The sequence below is a fragment of the Mixophyes fleayi genome, chromosome 6, assembly GCF_038048845.1.
Source record: "Mixophyes fleayi isolate aMixFle1 chromosome 6, aMixFle1.hap1, whole genome shotgun sequence".
Lineage (NCBI taxonomy): Eukaryota > Metazoa > Chordata > Amphibia > Anura > Limnodynastidae > Mixophyes > Mixophyes fleayi.
In genome coordinates this window covers 31,502,149-31,517,653 of record NC_134407.1, presented here as the reverse complement: position 1 = coordinate 31,517,653, position 15,505 = coordinate 31,502,149, and the positions used below count along the sequence as shown (strand labels likewise).

At 39.8% G+C, this 15,505-nt stretch overlaps 1 protein-coding gene across 3 annotated transcripts in view; it reads left to right on the top strand.

Annotated features, from left to right (window-relative positions):
* The window catches only part of ADGRA1 (adhesion G protein-coupled receptor A1), a 493,506-nt gene that overhangs the window by 70,193 nt on the left and 407,808 nt on the right, over nucleotides 1-15,505 (top strand). For all 3 annotated transcript variants that reach the window (XM_075216183.1, XM_075216182.1, XM_075216184.1), the window contains one exon: nucleotides 13,480-13,551. In XM_075216183.1, the coding sequence (XP_075072284.1) occupies nucleotides 13,480-13,551 (72 nt within the window). The remainder of the gene's footprint in view (nucleotides 1-13,479; nucleotides 13,552-15,505) is intronic.

Here is a 15,505-nt window from a genome sequence, read left to right as displayed (position 1 = left end):
AAAAATAGTTCTTCATTTCATTTGCCTTAAATTATGTTCTGAATTGTAATCATGGAGTGTAATAATTGTATTTTTTTCTCCCCTTTGTAAAGTGCTTCAGAACATGTTGGAGCTTCATAAATGATAGACTAGTAACAATAATAATGTAAAATGAATTCTGCTATAGAATGCAGAAGCCATTCTTGTGGTCACTATACAAATCAGAGCCTACTAGTGGCTAATTCACTATGCAAAGCACAATATAATAGTTACTATAAAATAGAAACTCCCAATCTGATGGATACTATACAACACAGACCCAATCTTTGGTGGCTACTATACAGCAAAGATCCCAATCTCTGATAGCGACTTACTATAAAATACACCATATAGATCCCAATCTCTGCTGACTACTAGTATAAAACCTAATCTTTGATGACTATTTAACAATACAGCTTCAGATCTGCCAATTAGGTATTTGCTACCAGATGGTCTGGGGCCTATTTTCTGCACTTATCTCTAAAGGAAGACACCAGTAAACTGCCCACAGTGCTCATATCGCTCATATCATTAAGTAGGTGGTGACTCTTTAGTGGTTTCTATAACATTCCTTGACAGTAACCCTAACAACGAACCAGAGATTCCATTTTATTGTCATTATTAGAGGGGGAAGGACGCAGTAGCTGTACCTGTCTAATTCCTCTCTAATGATATTGCATAGTGTGTTGGCAGAAAATTGACTTCCTGTCTTACTGGTCTTAAACCTGGGAATTTCAGGATAATGAAGGTGAAAATTTTGAGACGGAGCCAATTTCAGGCTCTCATAAGAAATGCATGTAAGCCTTATTTGCTCATGCGGGTGTGGGTGGGATTAGGCCTTAACCCCTAATTTGTAGTGTCTCTGGATCAACCACCTGGATTTAGTTTAGTCTCTCCCTTCTCCTGGGCGTCAAATGCAACATACAGGTGTCCCTGCACATGCAGGTTTGATAACAGGTGACCACATGTAGTGCAAATGCTGCAGGTGTAGAGGTGTACCATACTACCATGCTTTGAATGGAAAATAATGGGTGTCAAGTCATCTTATGGGTTAATAAATAAAGAACTTGGGTTTATATATGTACTGTATTTCATCTCTCCCTTCTCCACACAAATCAATTAGTTGCAGCAAATAAGTTTATAGTCAAATCCCTTCTCATCTCAGTACAGGCTGTTTAATTACAAATGACGGTAGTAATTACCATGACATCTCACAGGTTGTAGTACACCTCTTGACTCAGGAGCTACCACTCTCTTTAATGAGACGGCCTCCCTCTTTCCCACTCTCAGAACCTCATTAATGGGTTTACACACTCAGTCTATGACTCTCTCTTTCCTCTGTTGCAGCAGCAATTAGGGTACAGGTAAATGTAGTATCATTGTTATACCCAGGGGCCTCTCTACACAAGCACCTATGCTCCAAACACTTGACTCGCATGTAGGTCATGCAGGGCCGGATTAAGGGAATGGAGGCCCCTGGGCTAAGGGGGCCTCCATTCCCCTGTGAGGGCCCCCCCCATGATCCGAGCTGCCCCTCCCCCCCCCCGGTGATCCTTCCCCGGCGCGCTGTACACTCCTTACTGAGGAGAGCTCGTGAGAGTGAGACTCACGCGATCTCCTCCGTAAGAAGACTACAGCGCGCCGGGGAAGTACTGCATTGAAAGTGCTCAGCAGCACTGATCGGGCTGGGGACGCCCCCGACCGATCAATACTGCTGCTGAGCACTTTCAAGGGCCCCCTGGATGCCATAGGCCCCTGGGCTTAAAGCCCAGTTAGCCCTATGGTTAATCCGACCCTGAGGTCATGGTAGCAGCATCCTGCTCTGACCTCACATTCCATCTCATCCCGAACAGGATCTCTGCTCAAATTCAGACAGTCATCAGTCCCTCTGTTCCAGAGCATTAGACACACGTGAATCAGTGCATGATCAGACAGACGTGAATCAGGGCAAGATCAGACACACGTCAAATAGACCCTTATTGTCTATTTTGCATATTTAACCTTACAAAACACTCCACAAAAGGTGGATTTATCCTTTAAACATGAAAAATATGCTTCTAAATTATTTGTTAACCAATGAGCAAATAGTCAGCATACTTTCAAAAGTGATATATAATACACATAATTCTTTTAAAGAAGATGTCCACTTATATTTTAACAATAAATTCTCCATTACCCATCTAGATAAACTATATACAGGATCCCCAACCTGCATGAAGGACTCCCCCCGTACCTCCTCAATGGTTCATTGACCATCACTGCAGGCAAGATCATTTTAAATTTCCTTGCTGCTGATTCCCATTTATTGCTTCCAGCTGATTGGATAACTGCAGTTTTCTGGGAGGATCTACACATAAAACCCACAATGAAAACAACTAATAGAAAGGGTGAGAAAACAGTCTACTGTATGTCTATCCATAAAAGGCACACTTCAACGCCTCTCTTTAGGTTGTAAACAAAAATAGACCTTTGTTTGCATTCTTATCATGAAAAGCTCAACAGGAGAATGTACAGCTCAACATGTCTAAAAAAATAAAAATGATTTAAACCCAAGTATAAACAATATATGGAATATAAATACACCTAATTACAGAAAGATGGTAAGGTAAGGCACATTTCCAGTTCTAAAGAATTACTTTTACACAGTGGTTTTCAGTCGATCACACAGTCTTTCCTCCTCCACTCCCTCCTTTTGACGGTTCAGTGATGCAAATATAATGGATATGGGATGGGTTGTTTGAAAGTGTAACAAAAAAAGATATATAAACTTAATAATAGTGTGAATAAATGTAGATAAATACATTGTAAATACCTGACACTGGGAAAACCTTGGTTGAATGAATCCATCAACCTCCCCCTGAGGAAACGTTTAAACGTACAGAGAAAATAAGCATCTTTGTGAAAATTGTATTTCGCAAGCAAAATGTTGACTGTAAGATTCATTCTGCAGCTTATATTATTAACTTTATGTTGTTGATGTAGTGATTACAGAGAAAAAGCTTTGACCAGTTATTACTCCCCCTCCCCATTAATATTTGTTGCCATCCTCATTCTTGTCGGATGTGAATAGATAAATTGTTGCAGCAGTCAGGAAGACGGCCCCAAAGTTTCAGAACTATTCAGACTCAGCAACACTGTAGATACTGTTCTCTGCTGTAAACACAAATTATCCACATGTAAAATTCCCATCCGTTCGCTGGGTTCAGTGAACTCAATCACTGCGACCAGATTTGCTACAATGGGGTTAGTGTGTGCTGAGCATGAGCCAAATATTGAAGGACGTTGATTTTAGCCTGTCCGTTCCCAGCATTTATCAGAGCAAGGATGGGTGAAAGTGCAAAGTATTCTTATCTTCTGCAGGAGGGACTATGATTTTCCTAGCAGAATGCAAATGTTTCTAATAAATACTGAGATGGAAGATAACACAATGAATCATTTTTTATACATATATTATTTAAAGTTTATGCCATTACATATACCTACATGCTGTACCATTGTATACATAGAGAAGGGAATACATTCTGCTGAAGTCAGTAAATATGATATGATTACACTAATGTATGAGCGAACTGGATCACCGGGTGAGGCTACGCAGGGGATAATTATGAGTCTTACAAGGGTCAAACTTGAACTCTTAATGTTACCAATTTGTCTCTTTAACAAAGGTTATATTTTAAAGTTAACATTGTGCTCTATGATGTCCCTAATGGCTCATAACTGTGTGACATTGATTTCGAAGTTGGTAGATGCGTAATTTTTTTTGAGGTTAATGATTTCATCAGATGCTCCTATAATTACCATTTAGGGTTGTGCTCTGCACTTGAGATTGTTTTTGAGGCAGTACAGACTGTGATTATCTGTGTTCTCTCAGTATATCAGCAGAATAGCTTAATGTGATGTGAGGGTCATTTACAAACTGAAAATGTGTATTACTGAAGTGCAAATGCTCTTTCATGATGGCATATACCTGCTTTTGTACAAATGTTTTCAAGTAGAAGCCAATGAATATGCAGACCAAGGTGGGGGCATCTGCAGGGGTGTTGGGAAGACTAAGGGCACTTCTGGCTACAGGTGATTCAGCACTGAAGGGCAGAAAGAAAATCTCATTTTGCAGGATGGGGTTATTTAGATGAGATAAATTTGCAGTATGATGCAACGTACAGTGTTTTTTTACTTCTATGCCACCTCTTTTTTACATTGTTAGTACAGCAGTCACATGGCTGTAATTAAGAATGGGTGTTTGCTGGACAAGAGGGGATTCCAGATGGACTTAACCTCTACCATTAACCCCACTCTTGTCAGAACACCCCTTTACATAGTATTAAATGGTTTAGCCTTAGTTGTAACTTAAATAAATCGTGAGAGTGAGAGGGTATTGGGACAGTTTCTAGTACATGTGTCACTTTTGTGTGTCTATGAAGCTTCTTATGACGTTTGCCTAGATTTGTACTTCTCTGCCAATAATCTATACTTTTAATGAAAAGGATTTAGCAGAGACACACATTACCAGGCACACCTGCAATAAAAACAATCCCCAAGTATAGCGCACAGCTTAAAACTAAAATATATATACATAATTTAACAAAAATATGCGGCATACCCTCCTTCCTAAATCCTTAATCAACCCCAGCATTACACAGCCTGGACTGGTTTCCATTACAACAGTAAGACCTTGAGAGTAGGGTCCCCGTTAAATTGAAAAGCAGCCCCAGGCTGGTGCCCCTATAGGTGGGGGCAAAATAGAACCAGTCCCAACCCTGAAAATCCCTGATCCGCCTGAACTGCGGGGGCTGGGTCAATTAACAAAATCACCCCAGTGGTCCCAGTACAATAGACAGTGGTTCCTTAGACCCCCATCCATTATGCCAAAAGAGTAACTATAAATAAAGACACATACCCAATTTTGAAATAAAGTTTGAGTAAAAGAATCCCCAAAACCTATGTTCACCACTTTGAGCAAAAAATAAATACAATTTTAAAAAATAAATTTGTTTTGATCTGTCAAGGTTCAAATGGTATGAGATAAAAGCAAAATCTTCACTTGATATAAAAATAAATTTTTGATGTAAAAATGGGTTGTCTCCCTATAATAAACCCATAGCCTTATTTGTTAGCGTGGAGATACAATGAGACACATTTTTCAAAATTGGAGCAAAGAAGTTTGCGCCAAAACTACCAGGTCTCGCCTTCTAAAGTGCACTAAAAATTAATTTACAATCTAGGCGATGGCAGTGGGTAACACCACCTCTTCCTTTGCACCATGTTTCAATAAATGTCCATTTGTTCATCCATCTAATACATATAAGCCTAGTGGCGTGTGTTAGTCTGTGTGTGTGTGTGAAAAAAAAAAAAACAAGCTGCAGCGCCACCTGCTGGGCGGAGTTATACACTGACCTACTAAATTCTTAGTAAGGGCTGAAATTTGGTATACTAAGATGTTTTTAATTTGTTAATTTAATTTGTTAATTGTTAAAAGTGTTTATAAAGATTTAAAAAATATATATATATATTTCTTGAAGGAGAAGTGACAGTTGGGAGTGGTTGGTGGTTGTCGGGGGTGACAGTTGGGAGTGGTTGGTGGTTGCCGGGGGTGACAGTGGGGAGTGGTTGGTGGTTGCCAGGGGTGACAGTTGGGAGTGGTTGGTGGTTGCCGGGGGTGACAGAGCGAGAGGAGTGTGATACTCAGGACCGCTGAGGAGATCCCTGTGTCTGGATAGACATCTGGATAGATGTGGCGATAAAGATGAAGGATGAGGTGATGGAGAAAAATGATGAGGTGGTGACATGTGGACAAAACCACGTTAAAAAAGGGCGCTTGCGTCGGGAAGTAACGCTCTTCCCCTGAGGAGGCCTGGCCTAGCCCCAAATGCATGACAAGAACCTTTTTAAGACCTTAAATAGCTTGATTTGACTGGAATGCATGAGTATCATGCACGGGTTAACTTGTGTGTGTGTGTGTGTGTGTGTATATATATATATATATATATACTGAGCTTGATTTATACAATGTCTAAAAAGCAATTCACAATAAGATATAGATTTACTATAGCTTCTAAAAAGGAGAAGTGGTGGTGTTGCCCATAGCAATCAATCAGATTCTAGCTATCATTCCGATGGTTGCTGTGGCCAAAACCTCAATTATTCTTTTTTAGAAGTTTTAGTAAATCTACCCCTAAAAGTTAATTTATCATTGTAACTTTTGTTTATAGTTTCATACATATCAAAGCATTATTCAGAGAGTTATTCTTTATTACATTTAGTGCTGTGAGTAACTGCAGATAAATTGTGAGAATTCGAACAAATAGTTCAGTTTAAGAGCTCAAATGTGTGCTTTAAATCAATACAATATAACAGCTTAGCAATCACATAAAGCAAATGTTAAACAGGAGAACAGCACACAAACAGAATGAAGAAGCAAAAAGAATATATTAATGCATCAAGATCCACACAAGGAAGAAATCTGACATTTTATCCTTGACATGGATTCCCCAGGGAGCCCAAATGTCAAATTTCCCAATGCAGTAATATTTTCTTTTTTTTACTTTCTCCTGCCTGTGTTCAGTGTTTGTGTCCAGCAACTTCCATTCTTGATACTCAATACTTTTATTTTAATAGGGATACATAAAAAAAAATATATAAATTTATTTTTTGTATAAATTTATCAGCTGTAATTGACGGTAGAAATGTGCTGTAACTATCAATGCATACATATTTAAAGGTCTCAGTCTTATTGAATAATGCATTAGTAGGCAACAATCTCTGTCTAGGTTCCAAACGCAACAAGGGGTATATTTACTAAACTGCAAGTTTGAAAAAGTGGAGATGTTGCCTATAGTAACCAATCCGATTCTAGTTATCATTTATTTAGTACATTCTACATAATGACAGCTAGAATCTGATTGGTTGCTGTAGGCAACATCTCCACTTTTTCAAACCCGCAGTTTAGTAAATATACCCCCAAAATTTAAATTTGAAATATGCAATTAGTTTTACATTTGCGGAGACCTACACTTCAGTTGAACTTTAATAATAGAATGAATTCATAGAATAGCGTTAGTATAACAGCTAATGGATCCATGTATTATGTTAAAATTTAGAGGAGAACAAAAGGCATATTTATTTGTAAATATGTAGCTAGCAAAGAATTACTTTAAATATTTCCTAAATATTTAAAATCAATTAAATTCAACACATTGCAAATTTGGTGAGAAACAATTAGTTTCTTATACAGAGATGTCATGTTTGGCTTTCCACGGCTACTGCTGGAAACCTTCACTGAGATGTTGGAACTTTGCTATAATCTAGTTTGTCCAGTGGTTTTCAGCAATATTATAAACTACAAGCTAGAGGAAGTTTGGGTACACACTATAGCGTTTTCAGACAATTATCAAGCCAATCAAACGATAAATGACTGTTCGGCCCAATATTACATTAGTAGTGGGTAAGCTGCAACAATGAACAATTATCGTTCCAAAGCACATGGTATCGTTTCATATGATTTTGAAACCAAACTAAAAATTACGTTCAACAATGGAACAATGTTGTTCCAATTCTGCAGTGTGTCACGACCGGCAGTGTCCATAGATCTCTATGGAGTGTGGAGAGTCACAATCTTTTCAGCCGATGGGTATCACAGATGAAGAGCACAGATTTTTAGAATTTTAAAGAAATATATATATATTTCATTGTTGTCTTCTGAACTTTCCATTTAAAAAAAAAAATCTTAAAATGGTACTGTGGCTGGAACACTTATAAATAACTCATTGTGTAAATTTATTTAAAGGGAACAGCGCAGTGCGCTTACTTATATAATTGCAACTGTACTGTTCTTTATTATATCGTGTGGCACTTTGTATAGGAAATGCATTCATTTCTGAGGTATTGATTTGTAACTTCAGAGACAGGATGTCATGATTGGATTTGTATAACTTTTCTAAGAAAAGTCCATCATGTTATTTAGACTTTTTCATCTCTGTGGCCAACACGTCTGTTTGGCCTGTATACACAATACCCATGTTTTGGGAAACATATTGCATCCTGATACTAAAAATAACTCTGACTTCTTGGGGCCAGCAAAGAGTTTATACCCATGTATTTTGGAGTCCGTGGCCGCAACTATGAACATGCACTTCCATTTGTATTTTAAGTACTTTTTGAATAGTCGCGCTGGACCGGAGGTGTGCTGACATCACTTCCGGTTTAGCGAAACAGGAAGTGTGACACTCTCAAGCCTCATTTCCAATGGAATACACTATTTAAACCCTGAGAGCCATAGTATGGTTATGACATCAGCCTTGAAAAAGACTCCAGAGAGAGTTGAAACGCGTTGGAAGCAGTGGGGAGCCGATTACCTGATTGATGACAGACTTTGGTTGTAACATCCATGCCTATTTTCTGGAAACTTCTGGTACGAGTCCCTGCATTTATATGTTCGTGAATCCATTTTTATTACATGTTTGTTTTTAATAAATTTTATTGTGGAGTAAAGTCTTAAGGATAATGCACTAGATTCCTCTTTTGTCTATTATTCCATGATTCATGTGGAGGAAAGGATGATTTCCCAGTGGAAGAAGAAGGACAATATTTGTGATCTTTTCTGAAAGGCGCATATTTATTGGATACATTGTAAGCATATGTCCTTTGGGGAAAAGGTGGAACAGAAGATATACAGATTTCACTTTTTCCGGGTGTAACCTTCATTCATTGGCACTTGGTATATATAGGGATTTTCTACATTCTATTTTTATTTTATTTGAAAGAATATATCACACCATGTTTGATTCTCTTTGAGTTTTAGTGAGAATTACATTTTACCATCGATGGTTATTAAGGAAAAGAAAATTGCCTCTTACCCTGACGTGTTCTAAGATTGGCACCTTATGTATGTACACCATTTATATATATACTCAGTTCAGTGGGCTGGCTTACCCCCTGTTAGACTGTGTCCAAAACTGTTCCATCTGACTTTCTGATCATTGGTACCGTCAACCAGTGCGAACTGTACTTATCAGGACACTGGAGCTAATAAACATCACTTGCTTCAAGATCCTGCTTTGACAACTTCTTCCATGCTGTATTTCCTGTGACCTACAAATTAGACCCAAATCTAATCCGTTTCCGGCTGTTCTGAGATTTGGATCCAGATTTCCAGTACCACCGCTCTGTCCGCTACCCCCTGGCCAGAGGGTATCCATCCAGAGCAACCCTGATCTATAGGAAGATGTCAGGGGTACCAGTCCATGTGCACCAACAAAGGGGTACACTAGCAGCGACAGTTACTCAGAAGCAACGCGGTTCTGGGTGCCACTAAGAAGTCCAGTGGTGGCAGCATGGTAAGCTCCTCCTGCTCCGGCGAGGGTGCAATTGGGATAAAGAAAGGGAATGGTGGCAAAGTAAGCTCAGCCGGTACCCAGCAACAACACACAGGGTGGCATAGGTGGTCCATCCTGTCACAGATACACTTTATTTACAACTGGTGCACAGAAAGAAGGCGATATAGCAAACATAATCTGCATTATACTGTTATGGTTTGAAAACAAAATCAACTGTTGGTATCAGTGAGAGCACCTTATTCCTGTGCACCAGTTTTTATAAAATGTCCCCCAATATATTTGTATTGATTATTGATGTGGCTATGCAGAAAAGTAAACAATTTTCTTAGTGTGCACATGGCCAAGCCTCAGAATGTATTTAGAGCCAGAGGGTTTTTTTATTATTTTATTATTTGGAGCTGATTTTTGTAATTAAAGCAGCTGCACAAAGTCAGGTAGAATAAATTTTATTCCAGGGGAATGTATTATAATAATATATATGATACTACTACTAATAATAATAATACACCCATTGGTTGTATATATAAACCAGAACAAAGGAGTAACATGTATTATTGTTTGGTGCAACAGAATTTGTGATTTTCTATAAACAAATAATAACAATAATGTACTAAAGTAATCTTATCTAATTCTCACACAGTACCATGTTTTTTTTATTATAAAAGGTTACTTAAGAGGAAGACCTAACCAGGTGTAGGTTTATGCTTTCTTATATAAAGTGAATACTTTCTGTAATGCTACCTGGACATTGAAAAATAAATACTCTGGGACTAGAGAGAAAAAGACTATACCACAGGAGATACTCTAAGAGTTTATTTGTATAACCGTATTATTGTGCGTTAGTTTTTGTTTTTTTACTGTGCTGGTAGAGTTGTGCTTGTTGCTGGGCTGGTAGAGTTGTGCTTGGTACTGTGCTCGTAGAGTTGTACTTTTTCTTGTGCTGGTAGAGTTGTGCATTTTGTTGTGATGGTAGAGTTGTGCTTGTTGCTGTGCTGATAGAGTTGTGCTTGTTGCTGTGCTGATAGAGTTGTGCCTGTTGCTGGGCTGGTAGAGTTGTGCCTGTTGCTGTTCTGGTAGAGTTGTGCCTAATGCTTTGCTTGTAGAGTTGGACTTGCTGCCGTGCTGGTAGAGTTGTGCCTGTTGCTGTGCTGGTAGAGTTGTGCCTGTTGCTGTGCCTGTAGAGTTTTGCTTTTTGTTGTACCAGTAGAGTTGAGCTTTATGTTGTGCTGGTATAGTTGTGCTGTTTGTGGGGTTGGTAGAGTTGTGCTGTTTGTTGTGCTGATAGAGTTGTGCTTGTTGCTGGGCTGGTAGAGTTGTGCTTGTTGCTGGGCTGGTAGAGTTGTGCTTGTTGCTGGGCTGGTAGAGTTGTGCTTGTTGCTGGGCTGGTAGAGTTGTGCTTGTTGCTGGGCTGGTAGAGTTGTGCCTGTTGCTGGGCTGGTAGAGTTGTGCCTGTTGCTGTGCTGGTAGATTTGTGCCTAATGCTTTGCTTGTAGAGTTGGACTTGCTGCCGTGCTGGTAGAGTTGTGCCTGTTACTGGGCTGGTAGAGTTGTGCTGTTGCTGGGCTGGTAGAGTTGTGCCTGTTGCTGGGCTGGTAGAGTTGTGCCTGTTGCTGGGCTGGTAGAGTTGTGCTTGTTGCTGGGCTGGTAGAGTTGTGCCTGTTGCTGGGCTGGTAGAGTTGTGCCTGTTGCTGGGCTGGTAGAGTTGTGCTTGTTGCTGGGCTGGTAGAGTTGGGCCAAAGGTGGTTGTTGTTAGCTAAAGAATAAAATCTTCCAGTTATTTATAATAAGTATATCAGATAACTCTCTATCATTCTACTTTCATGCCATTTTGTAAACGTATCTGTTTTGCCTCTATATTGGTTGGTATATATATATGTATGTATATGTATATATAAATATATGTATATACAAATATATATGTTGTGAGCTAATCAGACGGGGGTTACAGTCTTCTGCAGTACACAGCTGCACTTCAGACAGGCCAGCCAAAGATGTCGTGCCAGTCAATTGTTTGGTTTGACTAGCCACATCTAGTTTTATTCAACATATTCCAAAACAAACAAAACATAAATAAAGGCCTTGCCTGTTTGGCACTAACTAAACACAGGAACACTCTCTCTCAAGTGAGGAATCTTGTGTCCCCCACACACACAAAATGTACAGGACTTACTGGTCACAGTTTGCAGTGTCTCTCAGAAGGCATCCAACCTTGTTCCCAGGCAGTGAGAGACAGAGGAAACTGCCTAGCTTTTTGTCAGCACCTTGCGGGTGCAACTCCTGATTAGTCTGCTGTGAGACTGGGAGATCAGAAGACCCAGCCTTATATATTGAGCCCACCCTTCTCTCTATACATAACCCCAGGGATCCTTACCTGCTGTTCCTAAAGCTGAATACACTCTTTGGGATGCTCCTTCCGATACAAGACAATCTCCATGGGGTTTTAGAGCATAAAAGACAGAAAGCCTGTTACATATACATCTGCCATTCACCATGTGCCCAGTGCTCCTGTTACAATATATATGTAGTAGAGTTAAGGTAAATGCTCATGGGCAGTCAGCCAATCTACTTGTGCTGAGTTCTCTTTAATAGCATGCAGATGAGACATTCACACAATTAATCTTGGCCACACAGGGAGGCTGTTCAATGAAGCATAGACATATCTTATTTTGTTTTTTCCCATCTATCAGTGATAAGTCATGTTTACAATCCTGCTGACCTGCATTATTCTCAGTTTTACAGTAATTGTACGGAGCGCAGCTCAGACAGCAGGTCAGCGCAGACTGACTGCCCTTAAAAATGTAAAACGGCTGCAAACCGATAATTAAATGCCTGACTGTAAAAAGCTACACGCCAGTGAATAAACATAGACATTAACACTGATCACATCTCAAAAGCACAATTTTAATTTTCATTGTTTAACAATGCACTGCCTGCATTTTAAGCTATAAAATGATTTAACTTTTGCTTAATAAACAAAGGTTTGCAAAGCAAAACAATTAAATGCGCTGGGAATCCATTTAATAACTAGCTTTATTAGTCCTAAGTGGGTCTTTTGAGTCCAGCCTGTAATATGGTCATATTTAGCAACCGCTGTACAGTTTAACTCTTTAAAGCAGTGAAGAGCAGCAGGTGGCCCTAGAGCCTTCATCTGTGTCCCCCAGCTCCTTCCTGCTTTATCACTAGATTTGTTTGTTATAGCTTGTATCACTTGTGTAAAATGTTATTACAGTACAGATAGTTGTCTCTTTCTTTGATTAACTGTATTGTTTTAACTTATTACTGAGGTTAAAGGTAATGTGCGGCCGTCTTGAACGTTAGAGGGTTGCACCAGAAGTGTATCAAGGTGCCTATCCGTACCTGTTGACTTAAGCCATACACACAGCTATACCGCTCTGAAGCTTTGTGTCGCCCACTGCATGAGAAGGGGGTGTGGCCGGGCATCATAGGATGTGATCACGTTCCGCGGGGAGCCACCTTTAAAAAGTCCTTTTGTTGCTGCGCATACAAGTGGCAGGTGTGCGCACCCTGGGCCGGATTAAGGGAATGGAGGCCCCTTTGCTAAGGGGGCCTCCATTCCCCCATGAGACCTTCCCTGTGAGCCCCCCCCCCACAAGTGCTTACCTCCTCCTGTCTCTGTAGTCCTTCCGCGGCGCACTGTAAGCTCCTTACTGAGGAGATCTCGTGAGATCACTGAGCGCCGAGGAAGGACTACAGTACAGTGCCCCCGCACCGATCAATAGTGCTGCTTAGCACTTTCAAGGGCCCTCTGAATGCCCGAGGCCCCTGGGCAGTAGCCCAGTTGGACCTCGGGTTAATCCGGCCCTGCGTGCACCACCCGTTCTTTAAATAGAAAGTAGTAATAATTGAAACACTGGGAACATTGGTAGGCTGCACTGTCATGAATATTACTTCAAAATGGCTGCCTATGTCTATGTGTAGGCACCTTATATACTTTAAAATTTAAGCTGGAAGAGCATTTGCTTTGACTGCGATTCATTTTAGTTAATTATGCTGCTTTTCATATTCAATGTTATAGTGAAGTTAATGTCAATTGATGAGCTGCCTGTTGTTCATGTACAATAGCCCATACGCCGATAATTAATTGCTGTGTGTACATTTCTATCTCCAGAGATCTGAGGAATAACTTGATTAGCACCATCGAGCCGGGGGCCTTTTATGGACTTTCTGAACTGAGGCGTCTGTAAGTATTAATTCTGTTTGAATTACTTTGTAAATTGTGTTCACATCGACATTTTTACCACAGGGAACAGCAATATGTCACCAAGCAATAACAGGAGATCAGCTGCTGGCTCGGGGTATAGGCTGTTGCTGCACTTTTTTTAGGCATGTGTGGATGTACTACAATGATTGCTTCTCCTTTCACAGGTTTCCTTGGTCCCCACTGAAAATATGTTTTATACTATAATTATCCTTTATATGTTATGGCATAACTAGAGTAAATAAGCATTGAGTATTAAAGGAGGTTTACCATGTTAACATCACTTGTTTATTGGTTTGTAGACATCCTCTTGTAACTTTCACTAAATGCATTGCCTTTATTTTCTAGATCTATTTTTGGTTTTTTTAGCCCTGTATTTATATCATCAGGTTGCGTTGTGTCTGTGATATGACAAAGCTCTGCTGTGCTCTCTACATTGGATGCAGTTATAGCCAGACAGCAGCAGCTTGTGTCATAATCAACTGTACCCAATGATATAAGACATGGCTAAAAAGCACCGAAGGAGTTTAGAAAGATAAAGCAAAGTATTTAGTGAAAGATGCAGGAAGGAGTGTACAATTAAAAAAAAATCAGCTCGTGGCGAAAACCCCCTTTAAAAGTTAGATCTTCCAATCCAAGATATTATAGAAACATGCCTGTTTGTAAAGTATGATTCGGGAGCTGCCAAGGGAGGGTGGGCGTGCAGGGGGCAGGGCTCCGAAAATTGCGTCATTTTGGCCCTGCCAAATGCCGTGATTCCCGGTGCACCGTGGCATTTTGGACCTAATTCTGTCCACTTCACTAGGAAGTGGGCAGATGTGGGAGATTGCTATACTCTCCCCGGAGTCCGTGAGACTCCCCCGAAATGTGGGAGTCTCCCGGACATTCCGGGAGAGTTGGCAAGTATGTGTTATACCTTAGAATTATTTTTTATCCTAAAACAAAATTGACAACCGACATTTTAATGACACGTTATAATTTATAATGGCTAGTGATCAAAATGTGTAAATCATCGCGTCACCAAGTGGATGTTTGGAGCTCCGTGATTTTACGCTAGAAGTTCCACTTATGTGACCTTTATATCAGTATAATATTATCAGTGGTTAGCATTGATACCTCACAGTGCCAGGGCCTGGGGATTCAGGCCAGCAGTGGCTATAAGTATGGGAAGCAAAACCCTCAGAATGAATTACTGTGCCATTTGTCTATCACAGGAACCAGTTCATTTCAACTAAGGAACTCATACACTATGTTTTTGAAAGGGCTGTCAATCACTGACCTGTTAAAGTTGTTATCCATCACTACACTATATATAGTTACTTTTCCTGTCTATGATCTAAAACAAATACTAGTATTTTATTTGGCAGCAGTCCAAATTGGTCCTGGTCTATGATTGTGTTGCCTGTGAAAAGAGATTCAATCAAAAGCTCCACTGGGGCAGGAACTGATGTGTCTGAATAAAACGTTCTGATTTTACAGAGCTGTGGAATATATTGCTGCTATATTAATTAATCAATCAATAACATCATCATCCGAAAGGCGCAATATCTTAATTGATAACATAAAAATCTGATCATGTTATCAGAAAGCCAGCTTGCAAAATGAGAGTTACAGGAAAGGCGGTAGAGATCAGTGACCAGTGTTCAGTGTTCATGCTTGGACTGTCGACAGCTGTGTTGATCTATGTTGGAGTTTCATTTTGAATGTTAAAAAAATAGCACCTGCAACGTATTTAATTAAACTCAAATCTGGCAATTTAGGACACACATAGGTGCATGTACACATTCCAGTTTTGGTAACTAACCCCAGAAAATTGCAGGTCCAGATAGAAAAATGAAACCTATCCGTTTAGTCCAGCGTACAAGTATCGTTTTCATTTGTTTCAACTTTTCTTTGTTTTGATCCAAAAATCGCTCAGTTTAGCTTCATTTAGATA